General features: G+C 36.5%; 1 protein-coding gene across 11 annotated transcripts in view; it reads right to left on the minus strand.

Annotated features, from left to right (window-relative positions):
- MYT1L (myelin transcription factor 1 like) overlaps positions 1-18,460 on the minus strand; it is a 236,396-nt gene that overhangs the window by 68,956 nt on the left and 148,980 nt on the right. For 6 of the 11 annotated variants that reach the window (XM_033056740.1, XM_033056738.2, XM_033056737.1 and 3 more), the window contains 5 exons: positions 15,109-16,086; positions 10,430-10,564; positions 7,876-7,966; positions 5,487-5,594; positions 2,090-2,301 (listed from right to left, as the gene is read on the minus strand). In XM_033056740.1, coding sequence (XP_032912631.1) covers positions 2,090-2,301; positions 5,487-5,594; positions 7,876-7,966; positions 10,430-10,564; positions 15,109-16,086 — 1,524 coding nt within the window. The remainder of the gene's footprint in view (positions 1-2,089; positions 2,302-5,486; positions 5,595-7,875; positions 7,967-10,429; positions 10,565-15,108; positions 16,087-18,460) is intronic. The other 5 variants (XM_033056743.1, XM_033056741.1, XM_033056742.1 and 2 more) reach the window with 1 other exon arrangement.

The following is an 18,460-nucleotide window of genomic DNA, read 5'->3' on the forward strand; positions in this document are numbered from 1 at the left end:
TAAAACCACCTAAAAATACTGTGAAGTTTTTTGAAGTGGCTCTTTTAAGTGAAGACTCTCTTCCTGAGATGTCCTTCATATTCAGTTATTTACAATAACTGTCAGCAAAATCCTTGTTCCATTGAAAGTCAGTGCCAAAATGTTTGAACAATTTCAGTGTGCCCAGGGCTTCATTTCATGATTCTAAGAATTCAACCGATTTTCCTGAGGCAATTAAAGCAAAATATGTTGCAGTACTTCTGAAATTTCAGAAAGATGTGAATCCCAGAGGTTTCATGAAAATCACTATCAGGAAAAAGAAAAACTCAGATCAGGCCCCACCTCTGGGACCATATTGGCAGGTCTGTCTGGCCAAACAGCACACATCACTCAGAACCAGGAGTAGCGTGCCCTGCCTCCAGCAGAGCCAGGAGTATGGAACAAAGCCATAGAGCAGCCTCTGTCTGGCAACCAACCCCTCCAGCTTCAATGGGCTGCCGTTGTCCTGAGGACACAAGAGCCCCCTACACTTGCTATACCAGCATGAATCACACGTATGCAGAGTCCCTCAGTCCCCTCTGACTCATATTACTGAGCAATGACGCCACCTAGTCCCAGTCCTAGAGCCAAGAAAAATTCCTATTTATATTGAAGGGAGATGAGTGTGCATAAAGACAGTGACTTGTATCAACAAAACCTTTTATTATTCAAGGCCACCATAAACTTGAGCTTAATGATACATGTATTTTCAAATTCTGGTGGCTTGGGAGAAAAAGCGAAGATTGTCACTATTTATTGAAAAATGAGAAAAATATTTATCAGTTGCTTATGCATCAGTAATTTGAGCTGAAAATAAGCTTTTTCACAGGAACCCCAGCAGTATTGTCATGCTTTCCTTTCTGCAAGAGTAGACAGAATATATATACAATATTTAATACCTAATTTACCTTATACTAATGTATACTCATTACGTTCCTACCATAGTTACACTTAGTGCTTTACTTTCAATACTGTTCAAACCCCTATTCTGATACAGACAAATAAGACGAAGGTAAGAGGAAACAAAATCTCTTTTATTAAAAATAGGTTTCCTTTCACAACCCTCTTCCTTTCTGCTATAGTGCAAGAATATGTCTGTGAATTTTTTGAGAAAAGAAAATATCCAAAATATCAGACATATGAAGGTGAGAGCTGTAGTAATTTTCTCTTTCTTCATTTAACTACTTTTAAATGTCAATCTGTATTCAGGCAATAGCACAAACTGCTCTGTATAGTTTCTTTCTGTTTTTTTAAACAGAAAATCTGACACCTGCCTGAAATTTCTTATAGTAGTCACCGAGTAGTATCAAATATTTTAACCAAAAAATGAACTGCTAGTGTTAAAAAAAAAAGGCATGGTTTAGTTTTATATATAGATATATATAGTATATATGCATATATAAATTCATTGTTCTGAAAAATTCCTCATGTCTTCAAAAGCTATAATCCTTCTTCATCCTGTAGTTCATTTTTCTTCCCTAATAAAAAAACCTCTTCCCTGACTGATCCCATCCACTGTCTTCTCCTGAACCGAAGCTAGTATCAGCCTTCTCCTAAACATGTTAAGTATGTTAGGTTTTCCAGAGAATTTAACCAGTGTATTTGTGAGGAAAAAATAAGCAAAAATGCCTTTTTAACTATGTAGTGGAGATTTCTGAAGCACAAGGAGACCAAGGTTTTCAACTTCCATATCCCCACAATGCAAGCATGTTATCTTCCTGGGTTAACTGACCTGCTGCACAGAGGTGAGATCCTAATGTAACCCTTGAGGCCAGGTCTCCCAGAGAGTAACATGAGGATTATCTCTATTACTTAGCTTTTATTGCCATCTCAATACATCCCAGGAGCTTAATGGCTGGAGATGTCTTTTGCCAGTGCAACAATCCTGAAGCAAGCACCGTATAAAACAACACTTTTTTAAAAGGCCTTTCAAATAACTTACATATGATAGCATTCCTCATAATACTGTATGAACATGAAAAAACATGTCTTATTTGTATGATGTTTACATATACAACAACATGATTAACTGCAAACTTGTCTCTCATGTATAAGAGTGTGCACCTCCTACCATCATATCCTTTGGGGGATATATCCCTGGATTGCACCTTGGGAGCTATGGCTCTCTTGCCATAGGCATGGTTGTCATAACTGTTATATTCAAACGAAGTCTTAGAGTATTTCTCTAGTTCCTTGGCCAAGTTGGAGCGGGGTGTGGTGGTGGGGACATTGTTTCTGTAGCCATACTGAGGGATCTCCAATTGCTTAACAAAGCACATGGGCCTAGAAATTAAAGATATGTACAGTTTGTTAGATGCAGTTCAGTTTACTATGTTTGTGCATAATTTATAGTTCAGATTAGAAAATCTTAGTTATTTCTTGTACTCAAGAGACAGCAATATATTATTGCATTTCCTTAGTTTGGTTATTTTCAGCAGACAAACAATATTTATTTCCTTGAACAAAGCCTAGACAAAATTAATTCTAATACCACTAAATGTATCCTGCTGCTAAAAGTATTTTAAAATTCTGTTTTAAAATACTTCAGGGTTTCCCTTTCCCCATGTAATTGCAAACATTAGCAAACATTTTTTTTTCTTTTGGGAGGAGAATTAAAGAGGGGCAAGTAGACTGACAGAAGAAGTTTGGACAAATTCTTTAAATATCGAAAAGAAAAAGTAGATCTGGAAGCTCCACCTAATTTATGGAGTTTCCTCCAAATTTCTTCCAACAGAGTTGTATGCTGTTTTCCTCTGTGCTTTCAAAAGTAACTATTCCTCTTTCATCCTTCAATATACAAATCCATGTTCATCTTGAGAAGAGTCTCAGAAGCTCTGCTGACTCTGAGTTGCTGCCTTGCAGGTCCTGCTCATCCTTAAATGCAAGGTTCTGGCAGGAGCTGCGATTCCTGACACACAGATGCACACCTCAAGGAAGGTCCTGAGAACGAATACAAAATAAAACTGTTTCAGTTAAATATCTCTTTCATTTAGGATGAGAGAGGACACAGTCAGAAGAAGCCCTGATTGATGTTATGCACTCATTTGAGAAACTCGTGAAATCTCAATGAAAGAACGCTGCAGTGAACTCCACTGTCACACCATCTTCTGCATGTGGACACAGAATTCAGCAGCTCAAAGCAGGCAAATGAAGGCCAGATCCTGCAAACCCTACCTGTATAAGAAAGTGTTACATGACTGGGTCATAGGAAGCAACTGCTACACAATGCTGCATGTCTACCTGCTGCTTTTAGCAGGCAGTGAGGATTATGAACAGCACACCTGAGGTGCTTCTGCTGGAATCAAGAAGCATAGAGCATTTCTTTATTCTTCTTCTTTTTTCTTCTTGTTTTTTTTTTACTGCATTTATAACCAGAGGAAATGGAAGGAACAATCATAGGAACATAAATTCAGTTGACATCAGAAGTATTATTACGCTGACTAACAAAGTGAAATGTGATCAATAGTAAGAAATAGGTTTTGAATATTATATAATGTTTTTCTGAATGAATTTATTTTCATAGAATTTATTCAGGATATTTATGTAAAGATCACTCAAAAAATCATATTAGTCATACTATTCCCTTTGATTTATGTATGCTTATTCCTTTAGACACTTCTTCCTCACAAAATACAGTGGGCTTATTTATACAATGAGCTGATATGAATAATAGTTTGATCCTGTTTCAAGATGATCTATATTTAGTCACAAACCTGCAATTCAGATCCTGAACATTTGATGCAAATCCAAAATTTCACTGGAATCGAAGTCCTATGAATTTGATTTCTTTTAAAGTAAGAACTTTCAAATGCAGGTAGGATGGAAACTGGTATGAAGACAAGTATTCAAGATTTACTCTTAAAACATCTCCATCTGCCCATCAATTCCCTGCACGCAAATATTGTAAATAGCTGCCAAGTTCATCTTAAATACTTTGATGACTTAGAGGTAAAAGGGAAGCAAGAGACAAGATCAAAGAATTATCTGAGTTACCTATAAAACCTGAAACACAAGGCAGCTCACAAGTGAAGTTAAGCTTGCAGAACAATCCTAGGGAGTTTGCCATCAAACTGGACGCCGCTTTTGAGCAGTTGCCTTCTATGGCAACTGACTTCAGTGGCTTCTCTGTAATGAGCAGTGGTAAAAGCCACTGCATTTTTGATCTGTCTTTTCCATCAAGTGAGAAACTGTTTTATTCCCTCAAAGAGTGGAGGTTTTTTACTAATGGTATTTGAAGAACTCTTCTCTAACACACCTCTGTGGGATGTTGTATGCCAAGCTGTGCAAACTGAATTAGGGGCAGTTAAGACAAAGCCCATCAAAAACAATCTGTGGATGGAGAGCACAGTCAATAGGAATGACGAAAAATTTTCTGTAGATCTGAACCATAATTCTATGTTCCCTGCTCCATGGAAATGCTGGTTTTTGAAAAGACCATCAAGATTAGATGAACTTTCAAGAGAATAGTCAAAGAATGGTGTTGGTAACACAGTAGAAAACTTTAAGTAGCCAAATCAGTTCTTAAATCTAGAAGACAGATAAAGACTAAGAAACCCTTGGGATAAGTAGGAAATTCTGGGAACTAAAGCTGCAGCACTTCCTCCACGCTCTTAGAGGCAGCTGGGAGGGATGTACCTATCCCAGCCCACAGATATTGCAGTATCCATGGAGAAATTCTGCAGCTTTTGGGGCATCATCAGCATAAGGCTGGTACAATCATGCAGAAGTTTGCTTTAAATGCATCCTTCACACTTCAGCTCCTTAGAAATAATATTTTTTCCACCCACATATCTCAAAAGATAAGACAATAGCATAAAGCTGGATACAACTTCAGACAAATGCAGAATCCTACATGGATGAAGAAACGGAGTATAATCATATAAAACTGGTTCAAGGTCCTTTCCATATGAAAATTTTGAACAATTTTTTTCCTCTTTCTGTCCTTCCTGGCAGAGAATGGGGGGAACAGGGACAAAGAACTAAGTCTGATACTATTTTGGAATCTAAGCTATACCTAGTACTTTTAGAAGTGTCCTGCCAAAGAGTGTACTACCAGTTTGGTAATGCACATAGGGCTTCTGGTTTAATTTAAACTGATATTTACTAGTAAAAGCCTGCTGAAAAAACCAAGACTTACCGGTAAATATTAGTTTATTCCCAAAAGATACCAACTTTTTTCACACTGTTCTTAGACTTTGCACTCCAGCAGTCATCTTTACACCAAACAATGCCTAAGACAAAAATGAGCTTTTCAGCTTTACATGTATTTGCCAAAATAATTACCAACCCTCCCCCATGAAAATTGAGTGGGAAAAATACACTGTGAGAATTGGATCCAGAAGCCCTAATTCTAACTCTTCTTTAAAGGAGATATATGTATATACAATGTATATAAATATAAATTCTCAGATTAGGTGAATGTGTGATGAATTCTGCATAAGAATAAGTATTATAGTGATTTCTAATACCTTAAAACCCGATCTGATGCCTGGTTTGATTTTGACACATCACAGTTCTGATGCTTCTCTTGAGCTTTAGCCAGTTTCTCTGCTGCAGCAATAGGACATCCAGAGAGGCTGCAATTACAGAAAGGAAATTTAATTGTCTTGTCCTGCATAGTTTCACATTATAGCACTGATCCAATTACTCCTTCTCCTCCTTAGCCAGCATCAGGAAGAATCTGAAGGAAAAGGGTTTCCAAAAATGTTTTGATCATGTGTATTTTCTCTAGAATAGACTTCTTTTCTTCTGCTTTCAAAGTTGCATTGTAAATTTTACATCTGCTCTTCTTCTCTCACAGTACATGGATAGATTATTCATGGATGTCAGCCAGGGAACATACCAGTAGGAGAGGAGAATATAAACTGGAATTTACTGTGCAGCTCTGCTAGCAGACTTGTGACCTTTATGCATCTACAAATGTTGCCAATGAAATGGCTCCTGAAGACAATTAAATGACAACACCATATAGGCCAAATCTTGTGCTGCTTCACACCTCATTCAGCTCCATTAACTCCAATCTTTTTGCTAGGCATATAAACGAGTGCAAAATTTTGCCTTGGGTTGCTAAATCTACATGTCAACTGTTAGTGTTTGTTCACGAATTTCAGCCACTAAAATGTGCTTTCTAATAGTAGATGATGCAAAATGAAAAGCATTTCTGCACTGGAAATTAAATTACATTTGCAAATGCTGACCAATTATTGAAGTGGCAATAATAAGCCTGATTCTTATGGAAAAGATTTAGAACTGAGAAAAATAAATATATTGATGCCAGCAGATGGTGCTCTTAGTGAAGCTGTAAAACCCTGTGACCTGACAACGGAGGGGCTCCTTTCCTTGTCATACTCTATTGCATGCTTATGTGACTGCAGCTCTCTGTGCTCTCCACAGGAATAGAAATTAAAATGAAAGGCAAATCAGTGCATTCCCAGATGTTCCCTTCTTTACAGGAAATAAGTGGGAAAAAAAAGAAAAAAAGAAAAAAAGTGAAGTAGAGAAAAATGCCCCAAAAGCTGCAGAAAGAGGTGAGCACAGACTGCAGAGTGCTCCCCCCTGCCCACCCTTGCTGCCCTAGTTCTGCAGAGGGTGAGGGAGCTCTGTGCAGCTCTGGAGCCATGCCAGGGGGCAGCTGCGCTCCACTGACAGGCTCTTCCTCAGACACCTCAAATATTCCAGTGGATATTCAACCAGAAGTGAACGCTGCTTCAAACAGCAGTAATTCCCATAAAGCCTTCTCAGAGGTTTTTGCTGCATCTACTGGCAGCATCGCTGCAGAGAACAGGTACCAGAGCTCACTGTAGAAAGGCTGGTACCCACAAGAGTCTTCTGGGGGAAACGCAGCTGATATGAGGGACTGCAGTGACCCAGAGCTTGGTAAGACTGAATGTTCAGTACCTGTATTTTCTCAAGCCTTCATGCTACAATTTACAATAAAAAGGAATTAAATAACAGGAACACTGCACAGTTCCTTTTACCCTCTTATACACATTTTCTGGATTTTTAAAATTGTAAAGGAATAGGTAAGATTTTATTACTGTTCTGTGGGAAAATTATGACCTGTGGAACACTAAGGTCAGATTTTCAAAATTTCTTTGACAGAATTTAATTTGTAATAGCATCCCTTCCCTAAGAATCTATTACTAATCTTAGGAAACTATGCAAAATTTGCTTTTTTCCTTAATTTTTCTTTTTTTTTTTACTAGAAAACTTACTTCCAATAATTCTGCTTTCTCATTTTTAAATGTAATGAGACATGTTCTTAGTGTTTCTTAAACAGCCAAGATTCTCATTCAGTTTTAGCTGAATAAGTACTTCAGGGTTGAGACTGTGGTCAGTAAGAAAGTTAACAGCTGTTTTTTAAAATGCTGTTTCTCACGTATTAAAAATCCCCAGTAATTTAGGATTAGAGTAGATTTTTTCATGCACTAGAAAATAATCTCTGAGGAGAGTGAAGTGTGAGAACAAGAACTCTGTACTAGTCCTGATGATGTTGACAAAATCTTCTTTCTCCCTGCAACACACTCATGAGGAGTCATACCATTTGTTTTGTACCACTGCTGTTCACCAAATATCAAAACAAAAAGAAAAAAGAAGTCCACTGAAAAAGCTAAGGATGCTTAAAATGTCTTCCATGGATCAATTCATCCATTCTACAGCAAACGCACACTCGTTCTCCTCAGAAAATACATGAATAAATGTTACTCTTTAAAATGGATAAAGCACACGAAGCACCATCTGTCAATCCTCAGAACAGAACAACGACACACACTCACTCCCCCCCAATGGACTGCTAGAAGGGCTGCAGTTCGGAGGCACTGTTCCCTCTAGATTGGTGTCCAGCGACGGCATCCTTACCTTCGGTGGGAATTCCTGTTGCTATTTACGTGGCCCCGGCCTGTGCAGCCTGGTGTAGGACACTTAAGAACATTTTCATGCATGGCAAGAACTTGACAAGGAGAGTAAGAGAAAACAGCAGAGTATGAAAACAAGAAAAAAAAAATCAAATCCCAGTATATATGAAACCATTTTAAAACAAAGCAGGATTCATTAACAACCAGCATTCCTCAAAATACACGTGACACACAAAGCCAATAAAGCCTGATGAGGAAAGTAATTATTGTGACCCTATGCTCATTAACACAGGGCAACAGTGAAAGTTATGAAGATCACAGAACCTATAAGCAAATGCATCTCTGGTACAACAGTGAAGCAGAAGACGCTCAACATCTTCTTCATACAAAACCACTGAGCAAAGATCAGCTCAACAGTGAAGGGTGAGCTAGCAACCATACAAAACAAAATTACAGACTGGAAAAATTCTTTCAGGAAATGTATGTATTCTTCACACATAGCTTTATAAATGCACTATCAAACTCATGAGCTGAAAATCTGCTCTCAAGTTATACTAGTAGAACATTGAATTATCTGAAACACACCTCAGTACAACCCTGAACAGAATTTAACCCTAACTATAAGGCAGCCCAATTGAGCTAGGGGCCAGTTCTGCTCACTTCCACATAGATATATCATATCTACATGGCAAGCAGAATTTAATTTTCACTTGTATTCTCTAAAAATATGGATTATTTTTTTTTTTTTCAAAATACTAAGAACCAAAATGAAGCACTTAAAAATTGAGGGATGGCAGAAAAAAATGTAAAAAAGAAATAAATGGTACAAGCTTAAGCAAGTAAACTGATTTACATCCTCATCCACTGCAAGCTGGATGGAAAACTTACTCCAACGCTTCTCAGAGCAGTACCCCTCTAAATCATAAAGCTCATGCTATGAAGGGCAAAATTATCAAGAACTTTTTGGGAACACTGAAGAGTTTTTTATGACATGAGGCATATCTGAATCCATGTCTCGGAGCTGGATGGCAGTACATCACGCAATGGAAAAAGGCCATCCAGCCCTTATGAAGTTCTCATTTTCTCACACAAGAAGTGGTTGGAAGCCTGTATTTAGTTCTCACTCAAAAAAAAAATCTAATAAAATCAGTAGATACCTTGACTGAGTTAAGAACTGAATAAAAGCTGTTCAGAGACTTGAGAATTAAACCATGTATACTCATTAAAGATAACCATCATCATCATCACCCCATCATCAGTGTGATAAAATGTGTATAGATGCAAAAGCTTCACTCTGAAATTCCTAATATTTAAAGCTGTTCTTGAAACATGCTTCACAAGGCCAACATCACAGGAAAAAAAAAGATGAGCTCACCTTTGTCATTTTAGTAGGTACAAGAGCATGCAAACAGTTTAAAGCTATATTCTTCTTTGATTTACAAAGTCTTCTAAAGAGCTTTTTATTTACCATTTGAAAAAATGATAGAACTTTGAGCAACTGAATAAATATTTTTGTTTCAGAAAATTGCAGGGTCTTGGAAAGCAGAGAAATTACTTTATTTGTTCTACTGTATTCAGAGACCAACCAAACACAGCAAAGCTTCCTAATGCACCTCATCATCACTTCTGGAAGAAGCCACTGTGCTAATCTACTTACTTCTGTTTTCCTGTCCATCAGAATCTACTTTCCTTTGGAAACTGGGGACCATTTTAGTTCCGACCGTCTTTATAACATTTCTTTAAGGTTGCTGCAAATTCATTGAGGTTAAGTCTGTAAGTGCTGATGGACAGTGAGGATTTTAGGTCCATATGGAAAGGATTCCATAACTTCATTTTAAAACTGGTGTGAAAGAGAATTGGGTCTTAGCTAGACACTTCTAGATGAAAATCAGCACAGACTCATTAGCCACAACAGGCGTATGCTGATTTCACCAGCCAAAGAGGTGACTTCCAGAAACGAAGCCCTCTGCCTTTAGGTGGGTGCCCATGAGCTCATATGGCTGAACTTCCTACGCAGGGAATTTGCTGATGTGGCAGGAAGTTCCACCCATGTGACTGACAGAGGATGTTTGCTCAAAATCCTGAGTTCTGTAACTAAGTAAACAGCCAAATTATTATTTTTTATAATATGCACTAGTTTAATATAAGTTATGCTTCAGACACAACAATAACAAAGGAAAGGGGTTGCAAGGTTTTCAGGAATAATTATTCCTGTACAAGACAATAAGGACAGTTGATGTGACATTAGCACGCAGAAGCAAAAGCAGTGCACATCTTCTGGAAACCTTTTTCTCTGATGACTAAATATGTCTATTAAAAAATAACCTAGGATTCTCAAAATCAAAGAATACAGCTTTAAAAGTTGTTCTTTTAGTGTAAAGTTAGTAAATAATGGAAATGATGGAATAAAGGAAAAAGTATAACACAGAACAGTTGACTAAGTTGAGACAAACCATACTGAAAAATGAAATTAATTTTTTAAATAAAAGGTTTAAAAAGCATGCTAGAAAAGTTTTTGTAGTTTTATCCCCAGTTTCCATGAAAGAATGTGAACTTACTTTCTGGAGGGACCCTATCTTTGTGTGGGCATCCTGACAAACTGCGGTGATGGGGGTAAAGCCCCGTTACATGGCCAGTTCCATCACACCCAGGGGTAGGACATTTGCTCTCTTTCTTTTCTGTTCTTGAGGGATCTATAATTTACAACAAATGTGTCAAGTGAATGAGTCTTTTCACATTTCTGTAAGAAGGTTCATTTAATCATGTCATTTACTCTTTGGTAAATGTTATTATGAAAACTGGAAAAAGAAAACCCTTCTACTTCTTATCACAGTTCTGCCACTTTTATCCTGTTATCTTCTTCTCAGACTGCAGGCTCCCGTGATCATGGCAATATCCATTCACACTGATTGGAAAATGACCTTTTTATAGCAAAGTTGTACCATTGTCAATCAATGTTCTGCTGGCAAGCATTAGCTCAAGGGTGCAAGGTCATCTGGAAACTGTTTAGTTGGAGTTTCCCTTCTTTACATTCTTATTTGCCTCATGTATTAAGGTCTGCAAATGTACTGTCATAGCAGTTCAATGTCCTGAGAATAGCAAACCCAGCTCTTCAGCACAATTCTACAAAAATCCCTTTTCCAAGGCTCAAGAAGGAAATTACTCTTGTTTTCTTTAAATTCCTTACAAAGTGGTAAAATTACATAAATATTCCTTTCTCTTCAATAAATTATGGTGGAGTAAACATTGTAATCTGAATTACTGAAAGTATCACTTGCACTGTAAATTGGGGTCATTACCAACATGCATATGTAACATTTGAATATTCATATGCTTGAAAGGTTAATGACCTTTTAGAATGTTGTTGGATTTTCTGGCTACAAATCAAAGAAAAGTCCAGACATTTTTTCCACAAAATAAAGTTTTCTGCCAATAATGTAATGGAACACTGGCGACATTAATCTTGATTTAGAACTTTTTCACATAACTTCAGCTGCTTATTTCCTTAACAGAACATCTGTAGAACACCTATTCTTCCAGACAAGCACATGACAAAAATTACATCTTATCATCTTGACCACAGCTGCCAGGTTTTGGACATTATTGCTGATTTTCATATCAGTATTAAAGGCATAACATTCAGGATACTCAAACTGCCACAATTTTGGCTTAAGATCACCAACATCCTTTTTAGTCCATCATTCCTTTCAATCATTCCAATCTGAACTATCCTCATTTAATAATTGTAATTTGCTTTTGTAATTTCTCTGCTTCAATATTTATGCTTTCATCTCCACAAAATAAGATTTTGCTACTTGTTTTCCAGTAAGATTTTTTTACATTAAATTCCATCCCATCTTCAACAAACAGAACCCTCAGTACAATAGGGGGAAATGTTAGTACTTTTAGAACTTCACATACAACCCTTTTCATCATGAATCATTACAATCCAGAGTTTACATTCTGTTTTGAACTTATCTTTCCCTGAATTCCTTCTGGTAGGTTTTATACATACTTTTACTTTTCAAGTTCTTCCAAAACAGCTTCATTTTACAGAAAATCTTTAGCTCCTGGTTATGACTCTCCATGTCTTAAATCCACTCTTAAAATATTATATCATACTTGAACCTTGTATTTTGCAAATGGAATCCCTAATTATGAAAGTCTTATTTTACTTGCATGTGGACTGTAGAACACAGCTCTTTGTTCCATGTTCTTTAACAACAAATAAACATAGATATCTATCTCCAATGTGCTATACAGTTATCACAACACTCCTGGAAAGACCATAAACTCATACATCAGGAAGTTGAAGAAAGAGATCAAGAAGTTAAACCCAAGGCCACAGAAGGAGCAAATGTCAGAGGAGGGATTTGAATTCCTGCCAGATAGGCCTGTGCTGAGACCACTAGAACAGCAAGCCCACAGCTACATACATACACAATTCTAAGCAACTCATCAAGTCAAGTACTTTGGGATGGGTAAAAGTATTAGATAAGTGAATAGATAATGCAAATGAAATATAAATTATGTAAATATAACAATATTCAAGGACTGCAAAAAATGTAGATGATTAATAGACCATAATGGCTTTTTAGAGACTTTAAACTAGAGGAACTTTAGCTACTTGACATTGTCAGAACTCCACCAAAGTTGGTGAAGGTATTGTAATTTAGAGCAGCTGAGGATCTAGACATTTGCATCCTACAGCATCAAGCAAATCCTGTTCTGAATTCAAGTCTACATCGTAAAGTTATAGCACACATCAGATCCTTAAGAGCCTTTATGGTCTAATGAGTCAGAAAAGATGCTGTATACTACTCTTAATGATTCCAAAAGTTGCATAAAATTGTACTTGCACAATTTCCCATTGCTTTTAATGGAAGACATTTGAGTAAACTTTTCACAACTTTATACGAAACACTGGATACTGTTTTGTAAATCTTCTTCTGCTATTTGGGAGAAATACTGCAGTTTAACTGAACTCTGCAACTTTTTCTCACTCCTTGCCACAATGGAAATATTTCCTGAATGAAGGTTGTCAAAGGACTTTAAAAGGTTTCAAAATGCATAAATTTCAGAAGAAAACCTGTTTAGTATGCTTAAAATGGCAGGGGGAAAATGCTTAGTGGTCCCTTAATGGTTGTTTCAGTGATCTTTGAAGCCGAGGTTCTCACTGCAAACCTGTGTTCCCAAGAAAGTTTCCACCTAACTATATCATACATCTCTGCAGGTATCTCTCCCAGCAGTATTTGGAAGATAACGTGACTGGAAAACAAATGGTATAAGCAACTGTCTTACTTAAAACTTCCTCTTTCAACAACTACCAGAATATTTTCCAGTGGTTTGTTTGCTTTGTTTTGGTTTGGTTTTTTTGTCGTTGTGGGATTTTGGGCTTTTTTGGTTGTTTGCTTTTCTTGTTTGGTTTTTTGTTTATTTGTTTATTTGTTTCTTAAATAAGGGAATATTTTTTCCTTTTTTTGCTAAAAAGGTGAAGAATGATCCACTCACAAAGTTTCATGGTCCAAACTCACACAGTATTTAGTCCCTGGTTGAGCTTGGACCTATTACCAATTCAGCCTGCAGCTCCCTAGAAATAGGATGGCTCAAAGAAGCTATAGAATTTTCTAAAATAGGACACCTGTACATTTCTTACTGTCAGAAATTATATAGCCTTTTTGGAGACAGTAGGCCTATATGCAAAAATCTTTTCCTAGACATATATTGACTGGAAAGGCTGGACAATACCAGAATTTAAAAACTGTAAAATATTAATTTCTGTTAGCCATGTTTTCTGTGTTTTTAGAGACATATATTCACAGGGAAATGCATCCATAGTAGGTCTATGTGAACAACACTTAGCACAACATCCACATGGCTATGCAGTAATACACTAACTAAATAAAGTTGTCTTCCCCAGATGCCCCAAGTTACTACAGCATACACTGGACTATATATTTGTGGTTAGAACAAACAAAACTTCACTAAAATACATTGCAGCAGTGTTTGACATCAGTAATTTACATACTTTTCTAGAAGACTGATCATTACTTTTGTTTAAGACTTGTGAAAAATGATCAAAACTTTATTGGATCAAGATGTCTGCCTACATGAACATCACATGTGGGCAGATAACTTTTTCAAAACAGGGATTTATAAAAAAAGAGAAAAATGCCCACCATCTCAATTGCAAAGCAAACCAAGCAATTTTACAACAAATATAAGATAAACATAGTTTCTGTTTGGCATCTCTCAAGAAATACCATGTCCTCAACTTCCACTAAAGTCAATGGGAATCAGGTGTGTTCAATGAATCTCAGGAGGTATTGAACACTTAATACGACATGGCCCTACATGTACAGATGTAAACACGTCAAAGAGGGGTGTCATAATAGAAACACACCATTACCATGATAATCCTGGAAATTAAAAGGCATTCTAAAGGTAACCTTTAGTTTGTTGGGGTTTTTTTGTTTGTTTGTTTGTTTGATTTGGTTTTTATTGGGTTTTTTTCTTGTATTGAATTATGGTCAAGGCAGCACCTTAACTGTTTCCACAATGGAATGAAACCAGTGAAGTGGAATGCACATAAGAAAGAAATTGCTATTGATCTCAGCCCAGGCCACACCATGCCTTGCATAGCAAATGGTTTCCATTACCTTAGTATCTTAAGATAATTAATGTGCAGTCACTGCCCCTATCTTATGTTATCGGTCATTTTGATACTGTTCAATTTCTATCAGGCAATTCTACATTTTAGACAGGAGAGGTTTCATCAATAACTGTCATTTGATGATAATTTTATAAGTCACGATGCCACCTACCCAATCCAATCTGTAATATATGCACTTCATAGCTGATTGACTATCTACTACATAAACCCCCCCTCTTCAATATAGTTTGCAACACAATTAACTTTTTTAATTATTACTATAAAATACATTAAACCTTGAGAAAAATCTTTGCCTCTTTCAACATGATCTCTTGTTTTGTTTCCCTGAGAAGTTACTTTTTTAATTTAGCCAATGATATACTGTACATATTTCTAGCACTGCAGAATGAATTATTTTATTTTATAATCATACCATGATACTATTTTACAATCATGTCATACTACAATTTTAATAAAGTTCCCATTATGTGGAATTAATAACTTCATTTCAGAAATCTATGCAAAAACTTAACATGTTAGCTCACACTTTCTCATGACATAACATACGGTATATAGAAATATTACCTTTACCATAATATGGCTTTTTGACATGGCCGTCACTTGGTTTAGGCTTCCTGTCATCTCCAGAAAGATGTCTTGGAGACTGTTCCTCAAATGATCTCATATTATCCCTCCTTCCAGCTTCCACTGCCATTTTTTCTCTCATGGCTTTTGCTCTCTCAGTTTCCAAAGCAATTGCTTTCTCAAGCAGGGTTAAGTTACCTTTTGTCATATCAAACACTTCTTCAGACCTATCTGAAGTAATAGAGGTGGTATCATCGTCTCTTTCATGACAACCATCCTCCTTGGCACAGCTAGAAAAAGTCCTAGATCTGGGGCTCAACTGTTCTTCAAGCCTCATTAGGTTCATCATATCAGAGTAATTCCGGTCTGGTGTTCTTCCTTGGAAGTCATCTTCTTGCCTGACATGCTGGCGAGTGTTCATGTTTTGCTGTTGATTTCTTTCCTGTGGGTTTGTCTCACTGAGTTTCCTAGCCAGATCAAAACACTGGTTCCTTAAGCACTCCAAACTGCTGAGACACACCTCTTCATCACTCTCCTCCACTATTTTTTCTGTAAGTCCATTGTTCACAGGCTTCCCTAGCATTACAAAGTTCATATTCCTATTGTCTTGCTGTGAAGTATTGTCTGCATAATTTCTGTCATTAATATTTTCTGAAAGCACTACACCATGTCCTTGTGCTAATAATTTAAGGGAGTCCACTGTTTCCCTAACAACATCACTGTCTAAATCTAAACTCAGCTCACTTTTCCGACCGATATTTTCATTTTTGTCACTATCATCTTCCAGACTATTAGATGTATTGCTGTTCATTTCTGATTCTGTCCTGGCTCTGTATGCTGCATCCTCTGCAATTTTGCCAAGATTTAACAATGACTTGGCCACCAGTTCATCGTAATTATCATACTCATCATTATTGTTATCGTCTTTTTCTGTGTCTTGCATTATTCGAGTATTGTGACAATTCATTTGATGGTCTTCTGCATAAAAAACAGAAACAAAGAAAGAAACAAAGAAAGAAAGAAAAAGGAAAAGAAAAGAAAAAAGTGGCTACAATTGGAACTGTTGTTGCAATCGCACGGACAGAAAACAAACTGCATGTCAAATATTGTTAATCATACAGCAATTCTAGAACACTATGGATGACCCATTTGAACTGAATTCTCTATAGTCCATAGGGCTATTTTTGTTTATTTGCTATTCACATGAATTTCTTTCACAGAACTGATAAGAAAAAAGCAATCAAAATGATAATTACTACTACTGCTAAATATTATGGCATAAATACTTATGTTTCTCCTTTCACTTCTATATTCACAGTTTTATGGGATTTATTACAATCACATTATTCAGATGACATAATTGCCAATGTTTTCCCCATTTCTCACTCCTGTATATGATAGATGGTAAAGGAGTGAGTACTACTGGATTTATTCTCTCACTGATGAATGCCATTCACCAAAATAGAAAGAGTATACTCCAAGAAGGAAAATGTCACATTTTTAACACCATACACACCATTAACACTAATTGACCGACAACTATACACAGAGATTTAAACGGCATTTGACTTAGTGGATCGATCAGTAAAATCAAAATCTCTCAGTTCAACTGTGGAGAAGTTAAGAATTTTAGAAGAGTTGTTACATGAAAGGAGGATAGAAGGAATTATATGCACAATACAATTTTCAGTAAATATGTTAGCCCAAATTTGATAGTCATATATGTATGATAGGGCTGTTATTTACTGTTCTGTGTACTGTAACAGAAGGTGAAAAGTTACCACATTTTACTCAGCTTTGTTTTAGTAACTGTTGAATATCATAGGGAGAGCTTAGTAAGATGGAGCCAGTGAGAGGCCCTGAGGAGGAGATTCACCTCACCTAACTTCAGATATGAGCAAGACAGACATCTACATCTACATCTACATCTACATCTACATCTACATCTACATCTACATCTACATCTACATCTACATCTACATCTACATCTACATCTACATCATCTACATCTACATCTACATCTACATCTACACCTACATCTACATCATGGTTCCGTCCTTAGTCAGAAAGAGAAGCAGACACTTTATGGACACAGTGCACCTGATCTGGTTAAGATATCTTCTTGAGAATAGAACTAATAACCACCAGAAGTGCCTGTTTCTCTTCACTGACAACAAAAGGACTCAGACTTGATGCCCACCTTAAAGATACCCATACTCAGATGAATATCATTCACAGAGCACCTTCTGGTACCTCATATTCACTCAGAAGTCATGTCATTATTAGACCCAGTCTTAAAACACACATTCATAATTATTGAGTAATGAACATTGCATAAGCTACATTTTGATAACTGGTTATTATTCAACAAGCTATATTTCAACATTTTCCAGCACTGGAAAAGAAAGTTCCTAGATCTGTCATTACAGTGACATGCAAGGCCAGTTTTTCAGCTGGTGCAAATTGAAATAAACCAGTAGAGCTAGGATAATTAACACCTGCTCAAGAACTAGTTCATCAACTTCTGATGCATCTTTTCAGCTTAGATGTATTTTCAACACTAATACACCTAAAAACATAGCAATTTCTAAAGTGTGGCTCATATTTTGGGTTAAACAAACCAAACTGGGAAATTTCAGGTAGTAGGTGGCTTATGCACTAACATTTTGGTAATAGGAAATAGCGTTTGATAAAAATAGCTTTTATGTTGGTAGGCAAGATAATAAATGAAGAGTTGTAAATACAAAGCTAAACAGCAAAATAATTAATATTTCAGCCACAAGATAAGTATTTCTTCTACACAGTGGTTAGGGATCCTGGGATGATAGTAGGCTGTAGTTAAGCAGCAGAACTGGTTGATGACTAGGCTATGTCTAGAAAAAAACCCCGGTCTAATGATAAAATATTATATCTTACATATTATCTGCTTGAATACAGAGGAAAGATAATTAATAAGGAAGATTGTATGGTGTTTCTACATCACAAGATATTCCAAGCCAGTAGTGGGCTATCTGTTTATCATAAAAGGTGGTTTTATTTTAGTTGCTTTATTTTTCACGATCATTATAATTCACATTTATGGTTCAGTGCCACAAAAATTAAGGGTGTCAGAGTATCAGATTTTCATTGTATAAATAAGGATTGCCACTTACACTTCCTGTGTGAAAAATGTTCATCTTGAATAACTGAATAAAAGAAGGCAATGAAGGCTTAGTGGATAACTAGTCTGTGCTATTTGAAAAGCAAATCCACTAATAATTTTCTAAGCAAAATATACAAACAAGTCCCACATTAATTTATATATTAAGGATAAAACCTGGTGCCAAGGAGATTGTTCCATAGAAACTGAGGC

Source organism: Catharus ustulatus, chromosome 3 (genome assembly GCF_009819885.2).
Source record: "Catharus ustulatus isolate bCatUst1 chromosome 3, bCatUst1.pri.v2, whole genome shotgun sequence".
Lineage (NCBI taxonomy): Eukaryota > Metazoa > Chordata > Aves > Passeriformes > Turdidae > Catharus > Catharus ustulatus.